This window comes from Anguilla rostrata, chromosome 15 (genome assembly GCF_018555375.3).
Source record: "Anguilla rostrata isolate EN2019 chromosome 15, ASM1855537v3, whole genome shotgun sequence".
Classification (NCBI taxonomy): domain Eukaryota; kingdom Metazoa; phylum Chordata; class Actinopteri; order Anguilliformes; family Anguillidae; genus Anguilla; species Anguilla rostrata.
The window spans coordinates 3,450,178-3,462,561 of NC_057947.1; the positions used below are offsets into that span (position 1 = coordinate 3,450,178).

General features: G+C 38.6%; 1 protein-coding gene and 1 long non-coding RNA gene across 3 annotated transcripts; one reads left to right on the top strand and one right to left on the bottom strand.

The window, feature by feature from the left end:
* The first annotated feature begins 388 nt into the window (after positions 1–388).
* LOC135241384 (TRAF family member-associated NF-kappa-B activator-like) lies at positions 389–9,532 on the top strand. 2 transcript variants are annotated; one of them, XM_064311708.1, is made up of 8 exons: positions 389–623; positions 1,852–1,990; positions 2,178–2,292; positions 2,646–2,752; positions 4,192–4,259; positions 4,388–4,506; positions 6,801–7,171; positions 9,167–9,532. In XM_064311708.1, the coding sequence occupies exons 2-8, from the start codon at positions 1,895–1,897 to the stop codon at positions 9,335–9,337; spliced, it is 1,047 nt and encodes a 348-aa protein (XP_064167778.1). In that variant the 5' UTR covers positions 389–623; positions 1,852–1,894; the 3' UTR covers positions 9,338–9,532. The 2 variants fall into 2 exon arrangements, with proteins under 2 accessions (XP_064167778.1, XP_064167777.1); XM_064311707.1 differs by lacking the exon at positions 389–623 and adding an exon at positions 642–1,044.
* A 1,002-nt stretch (positions 9,533–10,534) lies between these two features.
* Positions 10,535–11,877, bottom strand: LOC135241385 (uncharacterized). Its single transcript, XR_010325983.1, has 2 exons — positions 10,991–11,877; positions 10,535–10,934 (listed from the first exon to the last, which is right to left on the bottom strand). It is a non-coding gene; the product is annotated as an uncharacterized LOC135241385 (long non-coding RNA).
* Positions 11,878–12,384: the final 507 nt, after the last annotated feature.

The window sequence follows — 12,384 nt, forward strand, 5'->3', positions numbered from 1 at the left end:
ATGGGGGTAGCTATGGTAACGGGGCACGGTCTGTCAATCATAGCTAACTGACAGTTCTCATTACCACGCCCAGACGGTTCGGATGAACTTTTATAGTGGGAAATTTAGGCTTAGAAAAATACATTGAAATGACTGAATAATAAAAAAAATTATGCACCTTTGTTTTGTTGTTGCCTAAAGACAACTGGGAAGTGTCACGTTCAACCACCATGTTACTCCTTTAAGTGCCCAGTGAAAACAAAAACCAGGACCTGGGTTAGCCACCCCTGTCCTAGAGAAAAGGCCCTAGGACCTTCAAACCACTTTTAAATTGTTCACAAACAATAGACACAGGTTGCACAGCCTTTGCTTTCTCCATTTTTATCTCATGCAATTAGCAAGCAAAAGACGTTGATAGGCCAGGGTACAGTAAAAACGGAAGTTAAAGGCGCTGGGGATTCCCCTCGGGAAGTTCCCCGGACTTCACGGCCCTGTAGTAAATTCGGGGAAAGCAGACTACTTGGTTTCCTCTCCTGCCTGACCGTTGTTAAATAGGGAAGCTGCATTTGAAGAGTAAAAACCAGCAGCCTTGGAGAGATGTGAATAAATGTAGATCTTGTTGAGGATTTCCTAATTAAGCTAAGGTAATATTTTTCAGCTGTTTCTGTTTTGGGATAGGCTAAGTGTTTTTCTGCCGGTAGCCAATAAATGCAGTCGGTAATGAATTTATAATTTAACACATGTGCTTCAGATAAGGAACTTAAAGCCCGTTTTATCGTTTGCCCCGTTATAGGGGAAGTCCTGTTAAAAAAGTTAAAAGTTAAGTTGTAAGATTTTACAGTTGCAGTACATTCAGAGAAAGGACTGTATTAACTGTATTGACCTGACACACAGATTTTGATGGACTCAATAGGTGTTAGCTCAATTGTAAATAGCTACTACGGTGGCTTTGTTGAAATGTTGCAGTCTATCGGTATTGTACGTAAATGAACGAGGTATGAATTGGGCAGTCGTACTGAAAGCATACCGTTCAGATGAAAGTTTACCTCCAAAGATTGCCGGAAGGTATTGTAATTGATCGTAAATCGATGAATAATTATTACATCGTATTACACATGAAACGATTTTTAGATGCTAATTTCTGATATATATATATATATATGATTGCACTGTAATGGGCTAAATTTGTCTGTTGTTTAACCTGTCACCTCTAAATCTACTTCAGATTGCATCCATTTGCTGTATTTCTCTAGGCTATATTTTTACTGTTTGAAGACTGTTTGCACGTGTACTTCTTTGTCTCATGTCGTGAACAGGTTATGTTGAATTTGTCTCTCATTCACTACTCAAATCAAATGAATCCCCACCGGCGTTAAAGTAGGCTACAAAATAATCTTTACAGTAGTTTCCCGTTCAGTTTAAATACGTTAATTTTTCATTAAATTATACTTTTTCAGGACATTGTATATAGGTTGTCTGTGTGGAATTTCTCTAAAATTGGTTTTATTGAAACCTACTTAACCAGTCACGAATAGCCTGCTTCTACACGTGTTTATTGGCTCTGGGATTAACTGAGTATCATATTCTTTACCTTTTAACGTAACAGTCCACAGATTACCAGCTGCATATAAACATGCCCATAAATGAACTTGTACATGCTGTTAAATCCCATCAATAATATTTGTTTCGATGCTAAATATCGATCGCTTGTTTTTCATACATAACTTCATTCACATGCGCCCTGAGTACATACATTTTCTCTTCCTGGATTGAGTATTATTACTCGACCTCCGAAACGCAGAGACTGTGTAGGTTACTTGTCCGTTTAATTGTGCTTGCTACTGTAAATATTGTTGCCATCTGTGAGCACAGGGTCCATGACTGCTGCATCAGTAATGGTTCGTAAGAAGAAAGTATGGAGAATATTGGGGACCAGCTCAAAAAAGCATTTGAAGCTTACAGGCAAGCCTCTATTGAGAAGGACAGTGCTAAAAGGGAGCTCCAGCAGAAGGTATGCAGTCTTCTGTGCATTTGGAGTGGGGTGGGGGTAGTATTTAATCAAAAAACTGTGGCAGTTCATTTGTAGCCTTGAGTCCCAGCTTTAAGCAATAACAACGGTAGCACTGAACACACTTCCAGGCTTGACCTCTTCTATGTGCTCGCATGGCAATAATTTAGCAGAATTCTTGATTTTGCAGACAGAATACTACCAAAGCTACACCCAACAGCTGGAGCAACAAATAGAAGACCAAAATAAATTGATTACTGAACTTAAAGCTCTGCTGAGTTCGGCAGCAACAAAACTTGCTTCAGGTTTGTGATATTTAGCAGTTGAATTTATTTCTAGAAGTCAAATTCCAGAAATTACTCTTGTTCCTATTATTGTTGATGCAATGAAGGTGAAGCTCCATGCTGATTGTTTTTTTCTCTCAAATGATTTATTGATCATTTTATATAGGTGTTAGAAGACTTAAGATCCTTTAAACATGGTACAAGGTGCTATAAGGCACTAGTTCTTTAGACACACAACCGAATGAAAATTGAATTGCCTAATGAATGTTTTATATGTTAGAGAGCCCACATTTCTCTGCTGGAATACATTTTAGAATACACATCATGAAGTCTGTTCATTTTTATGGGTGATTGTTTGTGACGATCTTTCCCAGATGAGGTTTCCCAGAAGTACCCTGCTCTTCAGAAACAGGAAGTGGAATCCTTGTCATCCTGTGATCATCACACAGAGGACCTATTGTGCAGCCACCAAATGTTTCTGGTATGATGTTTCTTGTATAATTGTATATTTCTGTACAAAATTTGTAAAAATTATGTCTGTAATCGATGTTTCTCATTTACATCATATTATTTTAACGGCGCAGTGATATAGGTACCATTCAGGCTTATTAGAATCATAGTAGACATAAAGAAAGGATGAGGTGACTAGTAATGAAGTCTGTGCTTGTAAGGCACAAACATTTCTCATGTGGTTCCTGTAATTTCTCATGCAAAAATTTTACAAAATTTGGGGAAGTGTAATACTCAAGTGTTCGATTCCAGCATTGTGTGGTGCAAGCTGACTCATTTTATTTCCCTGAACATATAGCTGACATGTTCTGGTTGTGTCTTGTTTATGTAATGAGGACATTCTTTCAGTTGTCCTTATTACATATCAGAATCTTTCACTTGCTTTATTTTATGCCTGATCGATCACAAACCTGAGTGTGAAGATACTACGCTTACACACGTGCCCAACTATGCTCATGTTTACTATTCAGACTGTGTGATGCCATTGTTAATTTTACATTACATTCATTTGGCAGACGCTTTTATCCCAAAAAAATGGTAGTACTGAACACACTTCCACTCTCGACCTCTACTGTGTTTGCACGGATATAATTTTGCAGAATTCTTGATTTTGACACAGAACATATTCATTTCACCAACTCTTGACCTCTAAGTCATCTTTCTATGTTGCTCTGGATAAACAAAGAGAATGCAATGTAAAATTTGAGTCAAGTTCACGTTTGTCAACAATGCTCACAGAAGCATACAAACTATTCTTTAACTAGTCTTCTCTTCACACTTGAAGTGGTAGTGTTCACTAATCATGCGAGCAACTATGATCATTGTTTTCCTTCATTATTATTTATCTCTGACTGCTGTTAGTCTAAAGTGAGAATCTTGATCTATCATTACCACTTCGGTGTAGCGTAGCATCGTCCACTTACCAGGACTGCTGAATATGTTAGGGCCAGAAAATATTATTTATGTAATCGTAAATGATCGGTGAATATTTATTAATTTAATTAATTTAATTTCAGTTTCAGTTGAATAGTATCTATGAACTTCTATGTGGTGTTGTCTTTGTGTTTGGCGGTTAGGGCTTCCTTGAATGTGTGTGCATGTTTATGAATGTGTGCAGTGTGTACACTCGCTGAAACAAAACTTTATTGAGAAAATTAGAGATATTACATCACAACATGCTGAGACACGATGGCAGTCCTTTTAAGAATGGTTGCAACTACATGTGAAACACTTCCTGGTTTTATCATTGACCTTTGTTTTGTACGCTCAGTTTTTTTTTTTTTCTCATCGCCTTTTTATCATATCATCATATTATGCATTTGTTTCACACAACAAGGGTCTTCATTATTGGTCTATTCATTGTTTGAATTTGTACTGTAAACTCTGTTCTACTGATATGTTCTGGTTCAGATGAGAGAGAACATGGATACTGCAGAGATGCCTCCATGCAGACTACCCAGGACCAGTAGTGTTGGGAAGTACGTTTCCTTCTCAGCACGCAAAACAGTTTAATTTTTCTCGAGATCCAATCTACTAGCTTTATTGCTGAAATTATCCTCGGAAACACAACTTGTTTTCTAATATTCTACTATTTTGTCTTTCACAGTAAAGATGTTCTTGATGTGTTTTGGGAACTTCAGGGACATTTCCAGTTGATCCAGGCGTTGACACGAAAACAGACGAACCAGTTGAGGAAGATGTCTCGGAGAGACAATATAGCAAGTGGTAATACGATTTGCATACTGATCGTTGATGTCTTTCAATGTTTTGGTGATGCTTTGTGCTGGTCAAGAAGTCTGTTTTGGATAAAGTCATTAGATTGATCAGGTGAATTTAAGCAGCAGTTGAACTGAAATAAAGAGAATAGGGACCTAGCTTTAATGAAAAAAAAGATGTAAATAATTGTGCATTTGAGCTTGGCAGTGTACCTTTAACATACTATGACAATGTAACTCACATATAAGTCTAACTGAAGCATTTACACATGGTGAAAACAAAGGGTGAAAACGGTGAAAACAAATGTTGGTTTTTAGTTTTCTGTAAGACTTTTTCAGATGGAATTCAGAATAACAGTTAACTGGAAATAATGCTCTTGAATAAATAATGATGCCTCTTAAATAAAGTTAACCTGCACTCTACAATGAGAAATGAAGTGTAATTCTGAGAGTTACCTTCCATTAACCAGACAAAGGCCCTCATTTACGGAACGAACGTACGACAGAAAACTGGGCGTAGGGTCATGTCCACGCAAAGCTCGGCATTTATCAATTTGGACGTGAGCGGAGGCTACAATCAAATCTCTGGTCAAGTCTCAACTCGTTTACGCAAGTTTTCATGTCAGCGTGGACTTGCGATGCAGCATAGTAAATTTGACTGAGTCGGGGAATTGTTATTAGACCATATTCTGACTGGCATCTAAGCATATGCAGCCACATATTCATCACTTAGAATATTTTGCCATAGGCTACATATTTTTATTTTGTGAAGGCCTACATCGACTGTGTCATATCCCTAACATAAATAGGTATTTTCAAATTGTTTGCAATTAACGGGGTTAACAGTTTTTTTAGATTAATTTCTCTTTCATTCTGAGAGAGCCTACTTCTTAGGCTACGCTACTGGTGACATAATTACAAGCAATTAGGTTATTCAGTTACCTATTTAAACAAGGGCTTTGACAGTCATCAAATCTCGGCAATGGCAGATCTGGCTCTGTTAGAAGACCTACTTCGGTAAAGTTGGAAATATATTCACAGATTCGAACTTCTCAGATCAATAACTCATAAATGAAACGTTGTTAGAACACAAACAATGCCTGTTTAGTACCGTAGTAATGTAGACAATGAGCTACAACCTAATTTTAGCCAAAACGAGCCGTCCTCCGAGCTGGACAAATAACATGGGTCTCTATGTACAGCCGGCTGTGAGACGAGTGCGCAGGGATCGTCTAAAAAGTGCAACACCGAAAAGAGATACTACAAAAATATTCAATAACTCCACTCTTATACAGTGTTAGTGTCACCAAAATCACTTCACACATCAATGGTCTCCTTTTGGTTATACTACAACACTTAGTTTGAGAAAATGTGCATGCGCGTAATTTTGGGGAATTTTTATTGGGAAAAATATTCAATAACTTCACTCTTATACAGTGTAGTGTCACCAAAATCACGTCACACATCAATGGTCTCCTGTTGGTTACACTGCAACACTTAATTTGGGAAAATGTGTATTTGCATAATTTTGGGGAATTTCTATTGGGAAAAACATTCAATAACTTCACTCTTATACAGTGTAGTACTATCAAATTCAGTTCAACTACCAGGGGTCTCCTGTTGGTTATACTACAACACATAGTTTGGGAAAATGTCTTTGTTTTTAATGGTCTTAGTGTTTTTTCAGATAAAGTGTAGTGGCACTAAATTCACATCGAACACCAGGAGACCCCTGATGGTTATACGAAACCACCTAGTTTTTGAAGATTTTTTAGCTTAATTTCGCTTAATTAGCATTGAAACCATGTAAGAAGGTTTCCTATTTGCTTTCCACAAACCAGAACATTGGTTTAGGCTACTTTCATGAACTGACATACAGACTCAAACACACAATCCATCTTATATTTACTAAACTGTTTCTTCTGAGAAGGATGAAAGTTTGGTTTAGGAGCCCTTCCCAGTGGTCAGTAGTTGAAAAGTGGGGTTCACTCTGAACAGTTTATTGGTGCATTACAGTCCCAAAATAAAAATAATTTTTAGGAAATTATAGGGGCGTGATATTTAAATGATGATTGTTTTAAGCCGCCACATTTATCAACGCCCGTTCATTCTTACGCTGTGATTGGCGAGATACGAACGTTTCTTGAATCACACGTGAACCCTGTCGTAAGATGATTTCTGCGCTCGGATCTGCGCTGGTTTCTACGTTAGATTGATAAATGGGGGCCAAAGTGTCGGTAGAAGCCCCCACTCTTCTTTATGGCAAAAGGCCGATGTAAAGTCCAGGTCGTGTGTGTCGCGCAGAGCTGCAGTTCTCCATACCCATTCAGTGCACAGACGTGTCGGCGGAGCGGTCCGAGGGGCCCCTGGGGTCCTTCTCTACAGCCGTCAGGTCGAGGGAAGAGGAGGAGGAGGAGGACGAAGAGGGTGCGAACCCCGAGGACGGGCGCTTTTTCGCGGACTCCCTAATGGAGCTGAGCGTGCGGTTCCCGCCGTCTGCTGACGGCGAGCGCGAGTTCCTGAACAGCGCTGTGGGGAACCCCGCGGGCGCGGTCACCGGCGTCTCCATGGTGACGGAGGAAATGTCTCTGGGGAAGGCCATCCCCTTACCAATGCCCCACGCGGGCTCCGCCTCCACCAACCTCCCCCACGAGGGTATACGCGGACCCCAGCAGGTAAGCCCCAAACAAATTCCTGTCCCGTTTACCTTATTTGGAATCCATTCACAGTTTAAAAGCAGCAACAGCGAATCTCAGCCATATAATGAAAAGCAGAATATACTGTACACTCGGGGATACAGTAGTCTTCCACTTTATAACCCTTACAATCACAAATCAGCACCCCACCAGACTCCACTCATTTAACATCAGTGTAGAATTCCAATGTGCAAAATCGTTATATTTTGGGCCTTACCATTTTAACAATATTTTGATTGTTCAGTCTTAAACTTGTTCCTGCAGTTTTATTGATAGCTTATGGAGGTCCTGACAAGCTCATGGGAGCCACAATTTATATTATGTCATTTAGTTTACTGCTCATCTGGTACTGTTTTTTGTGGTAGCTACACAAAGGTATGTTTATCTGAAAAAAAAACTGCATTCAAGTAAATTATTCTTACAATTTCAAAAGATTCAGGATTTATTGCTGCCCTCTGCTAGTCAAAATGGAGCAACTACAGTACGATGTACACTGTCGTAATTTTTTGTGAAGCGAATACATTTTGATATACTTTAACCAGTTTAACACAAAATGTAATGGCAGTTAACCAGTTATAGTTTCAGTTTTTGTTTGTTTTTAAAAGTCACATATGGTTGATAGGTAATACAAAAAAGTTATACTCTGCTAGTGTCTGGAGTATTAAAAAGGATTACATTAATTAAAAATGTAGGGGGTATGTTAAATATATTTTAAGGAAACAAAACTGAAGTCTTACCTGGAATAATATGTCATTTGCTAACCTTGAACATGAACTTCAGAGACTGGGAGTCAAAACATCAACCCTCAATAAACAGTTAGAAAGTTAAATTAAGTTAATAATAGGTTAATAAATAAATTAATACATGAATGAAGTTGTGAAACTTAGCCTGAGAAATGGTATTGACACACTATATCTAAAGCAATCTCAGTTTTCCCGGTCATTTTACATTGTGCATCTCATTTGTTGTACATTTTAAAAAATTAACAACTGTCAAAAAGTAGCAATTATTCAGCTTTGGGCCACATCAGTGCTAAGGAAGAGCAATTGCGCTTGCTTGAAATACAGGACTGCATTAATGAACTATATTCCAAAATAAATAATGGCAAAACAATGATCAAATAATCAGTTGATTAAACAAACAATAGCATATCAGTTGCGGTGTGTGTGCTACATTGTTTCTAATGGTGTGAAGCAGTTTTTAAGTGCAAGATAAGATTTTCTATGTTTAATCCAGATTAGTCTGCTAAAATGCTGAAGTAAATTAATTAATTTTGACATAAAAACGGTTTGAGTCATTTTGACCTTATCTGCATTGTTAAATGATTAAGGTTGACTTGAAGTGGTGTACTTCCACATTGTTCCACAAATACCTATGTGTAGGTGGAGAGAATCTGGCAGCAGTTTGGCCACCTTTGTTTCCATATATTTATTTCAGCATGGCTCTGTAAGCCTCAATGTGGGAATGTCTGCAAATACACTGTTGTTTCGAAAAGTGTAAAAGTGGTCACTGAATGTGTTTCCTCAAAGAGATGGACAAATACTCAACAATGAATGAAACATATGCACAAAATAGAATAGTGCGATAGGCAATAGAAGTAATTGTCATCTATGGGAAGCATCATACGATGAGAGGAAGTAACATATTAGAGTATGCTCTGAAAAATCAGATGCACAGTTCATTTTCTGAAACTTACTTTTTTTCAATTTTGGGATGCTCCTTGTGAAACGTAGGCTACATGTAGGCTATGTCATATACATATGTCAAAGCCTCTTGCATAAGCATCACACCACTTAAAGTAGAGGCAAATGCACCACAGAGTAATGGAGAGACTCTTGATTCTGGGACTGTGGGATTCTGGGATTGTTCAGCTCCACGGGGGGACGCTGCTGTTGCAGTATGAATGGGCGAGTGGAAACGGTAGGGAGAGTACAAGGGATGAAATATAACGTAAAATCTCTCTCTCCCATGCAGCTACGCTGGAGCCCTGATCTTTGTGAGTCTACGGCGCAGGGGGCCTGCGAGGCCCCCCCACGGGACCCGAACCACGGAAAATGCGAGTTCTGCAATGCCCTCGTTCCTTTTGCCGAAATCTACAGCCACCTCAATTCACACTTTCAGAGTCCAACCAGCAATGGACACTAATGGACACAAAGGGCGCTGGACCACTCCATCAGGACATACAGGGTTCATGGCTTTGTAGCTTGCTCTGTATCCCATTTACCTGCATTGAATGCATCAGGACTTAAGCAAGCAGCTCTCCCTTTGACAGTGTAATTATTTTGTCTCTGTACAACGCTTGTCTCTGTTTTAAATTAAAGGCCTACATTGTGGCTTGAATTGTGGGTGTATTTTGTAATAATGATCTGCATCCTGTTCATCAGTCAGTAAAGAGATAACATGCACAGTTTCTACATGAAGCCTGACATTGTGTTTTGCTGCTTTACCACGTCCTTAATCTGTAAATTTTAGAACACGTGTTGCTACTGCTGAGTTCTTGAAATTTTCATCAGTACAATGCACGTGTGATTTAGAGTGCGATGCATATTTTATAGATTGAGATATGGCATAAATAAGGTCATTCGTGACTTGTGATTGACACAGACATGATAGATTACTCTGTAATGTGTTGGTCAGTCTTTATTTTATGTAGGTTTAAATTTTCTTTCCAGTTCATGTACAAGGTAAAGTGCATGAAGGACATACTTTATTCATTGAAAGTACTAGAAACCAATCAAAATTATCACTGCTTTTAAGGATTATTGTATTCAGATGTATGATGCTGATCATTAGATTCTTAATGAAAACTTTAGACTGTTTTCAGCTCCTAAATCAAAAAATTAAAATTTACAAAGCCATAATGTTTGGGACACAAACATTTTTTTTCTTGATTTGACTCTCTACTCAATTTTATATTTGTAATCAAACAATTCATATGTGGTGAAAGTGAACATTTTTAGCATTTGTGTGCAAGTATAATACAGCTTTCAGTATCTAGTCTTGATTCTAGGCTTTTGATTGCCTTCGGGGTCTGTTATTGGCATTTGTCAACATGAAAACCAGAATTGCCAGTGAAAGTCAAGGAAGCCATTATGAGGCTGAGAAATAAAAAGATAACAGTCCAAGACATAGGCCAAACATTTGGCTTACCAAAATCAACAGTTTGGAGCATCATTGAGACGAAAGCACTGGTGACTGCAGCAGTCACAAGGCTCTCTGTTACGACCCTTCTAGGGGTTAAGGGTGAAAGGTGAAATATTTACAAATGATGTTTGGCACCAGGAGATGTAATTGAACATATAAGCACACTTGTAAGAACAATAAGAGACACACAAGGCGGACTACAGTGAATGGGGTGTTTACTGCGATAGAGGTAGGATTATTTACAAGTAGGCCTATTTTACAGTATTTACACAAGTTTTCAAACACAAAAACACGCCAGAGACACACAACCAAGACCAGTCAAAAATAAAAGGAGTGGTGCCGAAAATAACAAACAAAATACCCTAACTACGAATTTATAATATAACGAACTAAATGATACAGAAAACAAAACCTATTTAACTAACCTAACTATGACCAGCGGTCATAAATACAGGGAGCAACACTACCACTAAACTAATATGCGTAGACAGAGAACTCACCCTACGTGTAAGCACGTGTATAGGGGCCCCCGTATTTTACCTATCACTGGTCTCTGAAGTGAAACAGGGAGGACAGATTTTAGACAAAAAAACACTCTCTCACACACAAAACTTAGCGTTGCACACACAAACACAACCGAATGAGGAAGCGAACTTCAGCCGGAACAGAATGGGGGTTTTTCAAATGGAGAGCTGAGGGATGATTGGAGAAGACATGATTGCAGAAGGGAGCTGATTGGCAGGGCAGGGGGTTGAGTAGATAGAATGATGATGGTTGGCAGCGGGGATGACGAATGGGAATGATGATGGGCGGCGCATGGACTGGAAATTGAAAGCAACAGAGAGAACAGAACGAAAGAGGGGAGGAAAATGCACGCACGCATCTCACACACGAACGTAACACTCTCCCAGGAGTAGCTTCACTTTATTCAAGTAATTGTACAGCTAAAATTGTACAGCTAAAGTTACAAACAGTCTTTTACATTGTATCCATTTATACAGCTGGAGTACCTTGCTCAAGGGTACAACGGCAGTGCCACAACCAGGAACCGAAACTGTGACCTTGAGGTTAGAAGACCAGATTATACTACACTGCCACCTAAACTGTAACCAGGTCACAACGTCTCAACTGACAGTTGATGCAATTTTGTACTCCCTATGTGGATCCTATAACAAGATTTGAGCACAGCCTTCAAAAAGGGGGCGTTGCCCGAATGTAATGAGAAGTGATTCACTGAACAACACACTGCAAAGGCACCCTTCTACTCTGTAAACAAGGGCAGTCAAAATGTTGCTCAATTAGAAAGGATAGATGAATTATTGAATTAGGATATAATATTCATTAACAGGAATCCTGTTGCTTTGGAATACAGCTTGTTTCATTTGTGTGAGGTAAGATAGCCAATATTGTTTCTCGTAACTTGGTGCAATTGTGATATCAATACTTTTAATGGAAGGCCTAGATTTTAATTAATGACTTAAAGACAGTGTTTTGTACTGTATGTGTGTGTAACTCTGCATTTTTGTATGTTGAAAACATGTTTTTATGCAGATATAATTTCTTTCTGTACTGTTTGTTATTTGTTTGTTATTGAGTTAGTGATAATAGTCATTCGTATAAATGTAGGCCATGAGAGACATACATACACATAAATGCATGCAAACACATATTCTAGCTGAAAGAAACACATAAAGTAAGCATGGATTCAATAATTTTTCCTTTACCATGAATGACAAATAAATGAAAGCGTATGTCATATTTTTAAATGTGTTTTTAATGGGCTATTGTGCACAACAGAGCTACTAATTGTTTTATGTCTGTAGAGGATATAGAGGGCTAGCAAACATTAATTTATAAATGTGGCGTTGTAGGGTAGCTACAGTGGTGTAGATAAAATGAGTGAAGAAGTCATTATCTTGCACTAGTTTCTGCAAGACCGGTACGGTTACCTACCGGACCAAAGTGCAAGGCTGATTTTGATGCTTAATATCAGAGCCGTCTGTAGTAATGTTATACACTCGGTCTGTTGCCTCGCTAGGAAGCTAGCT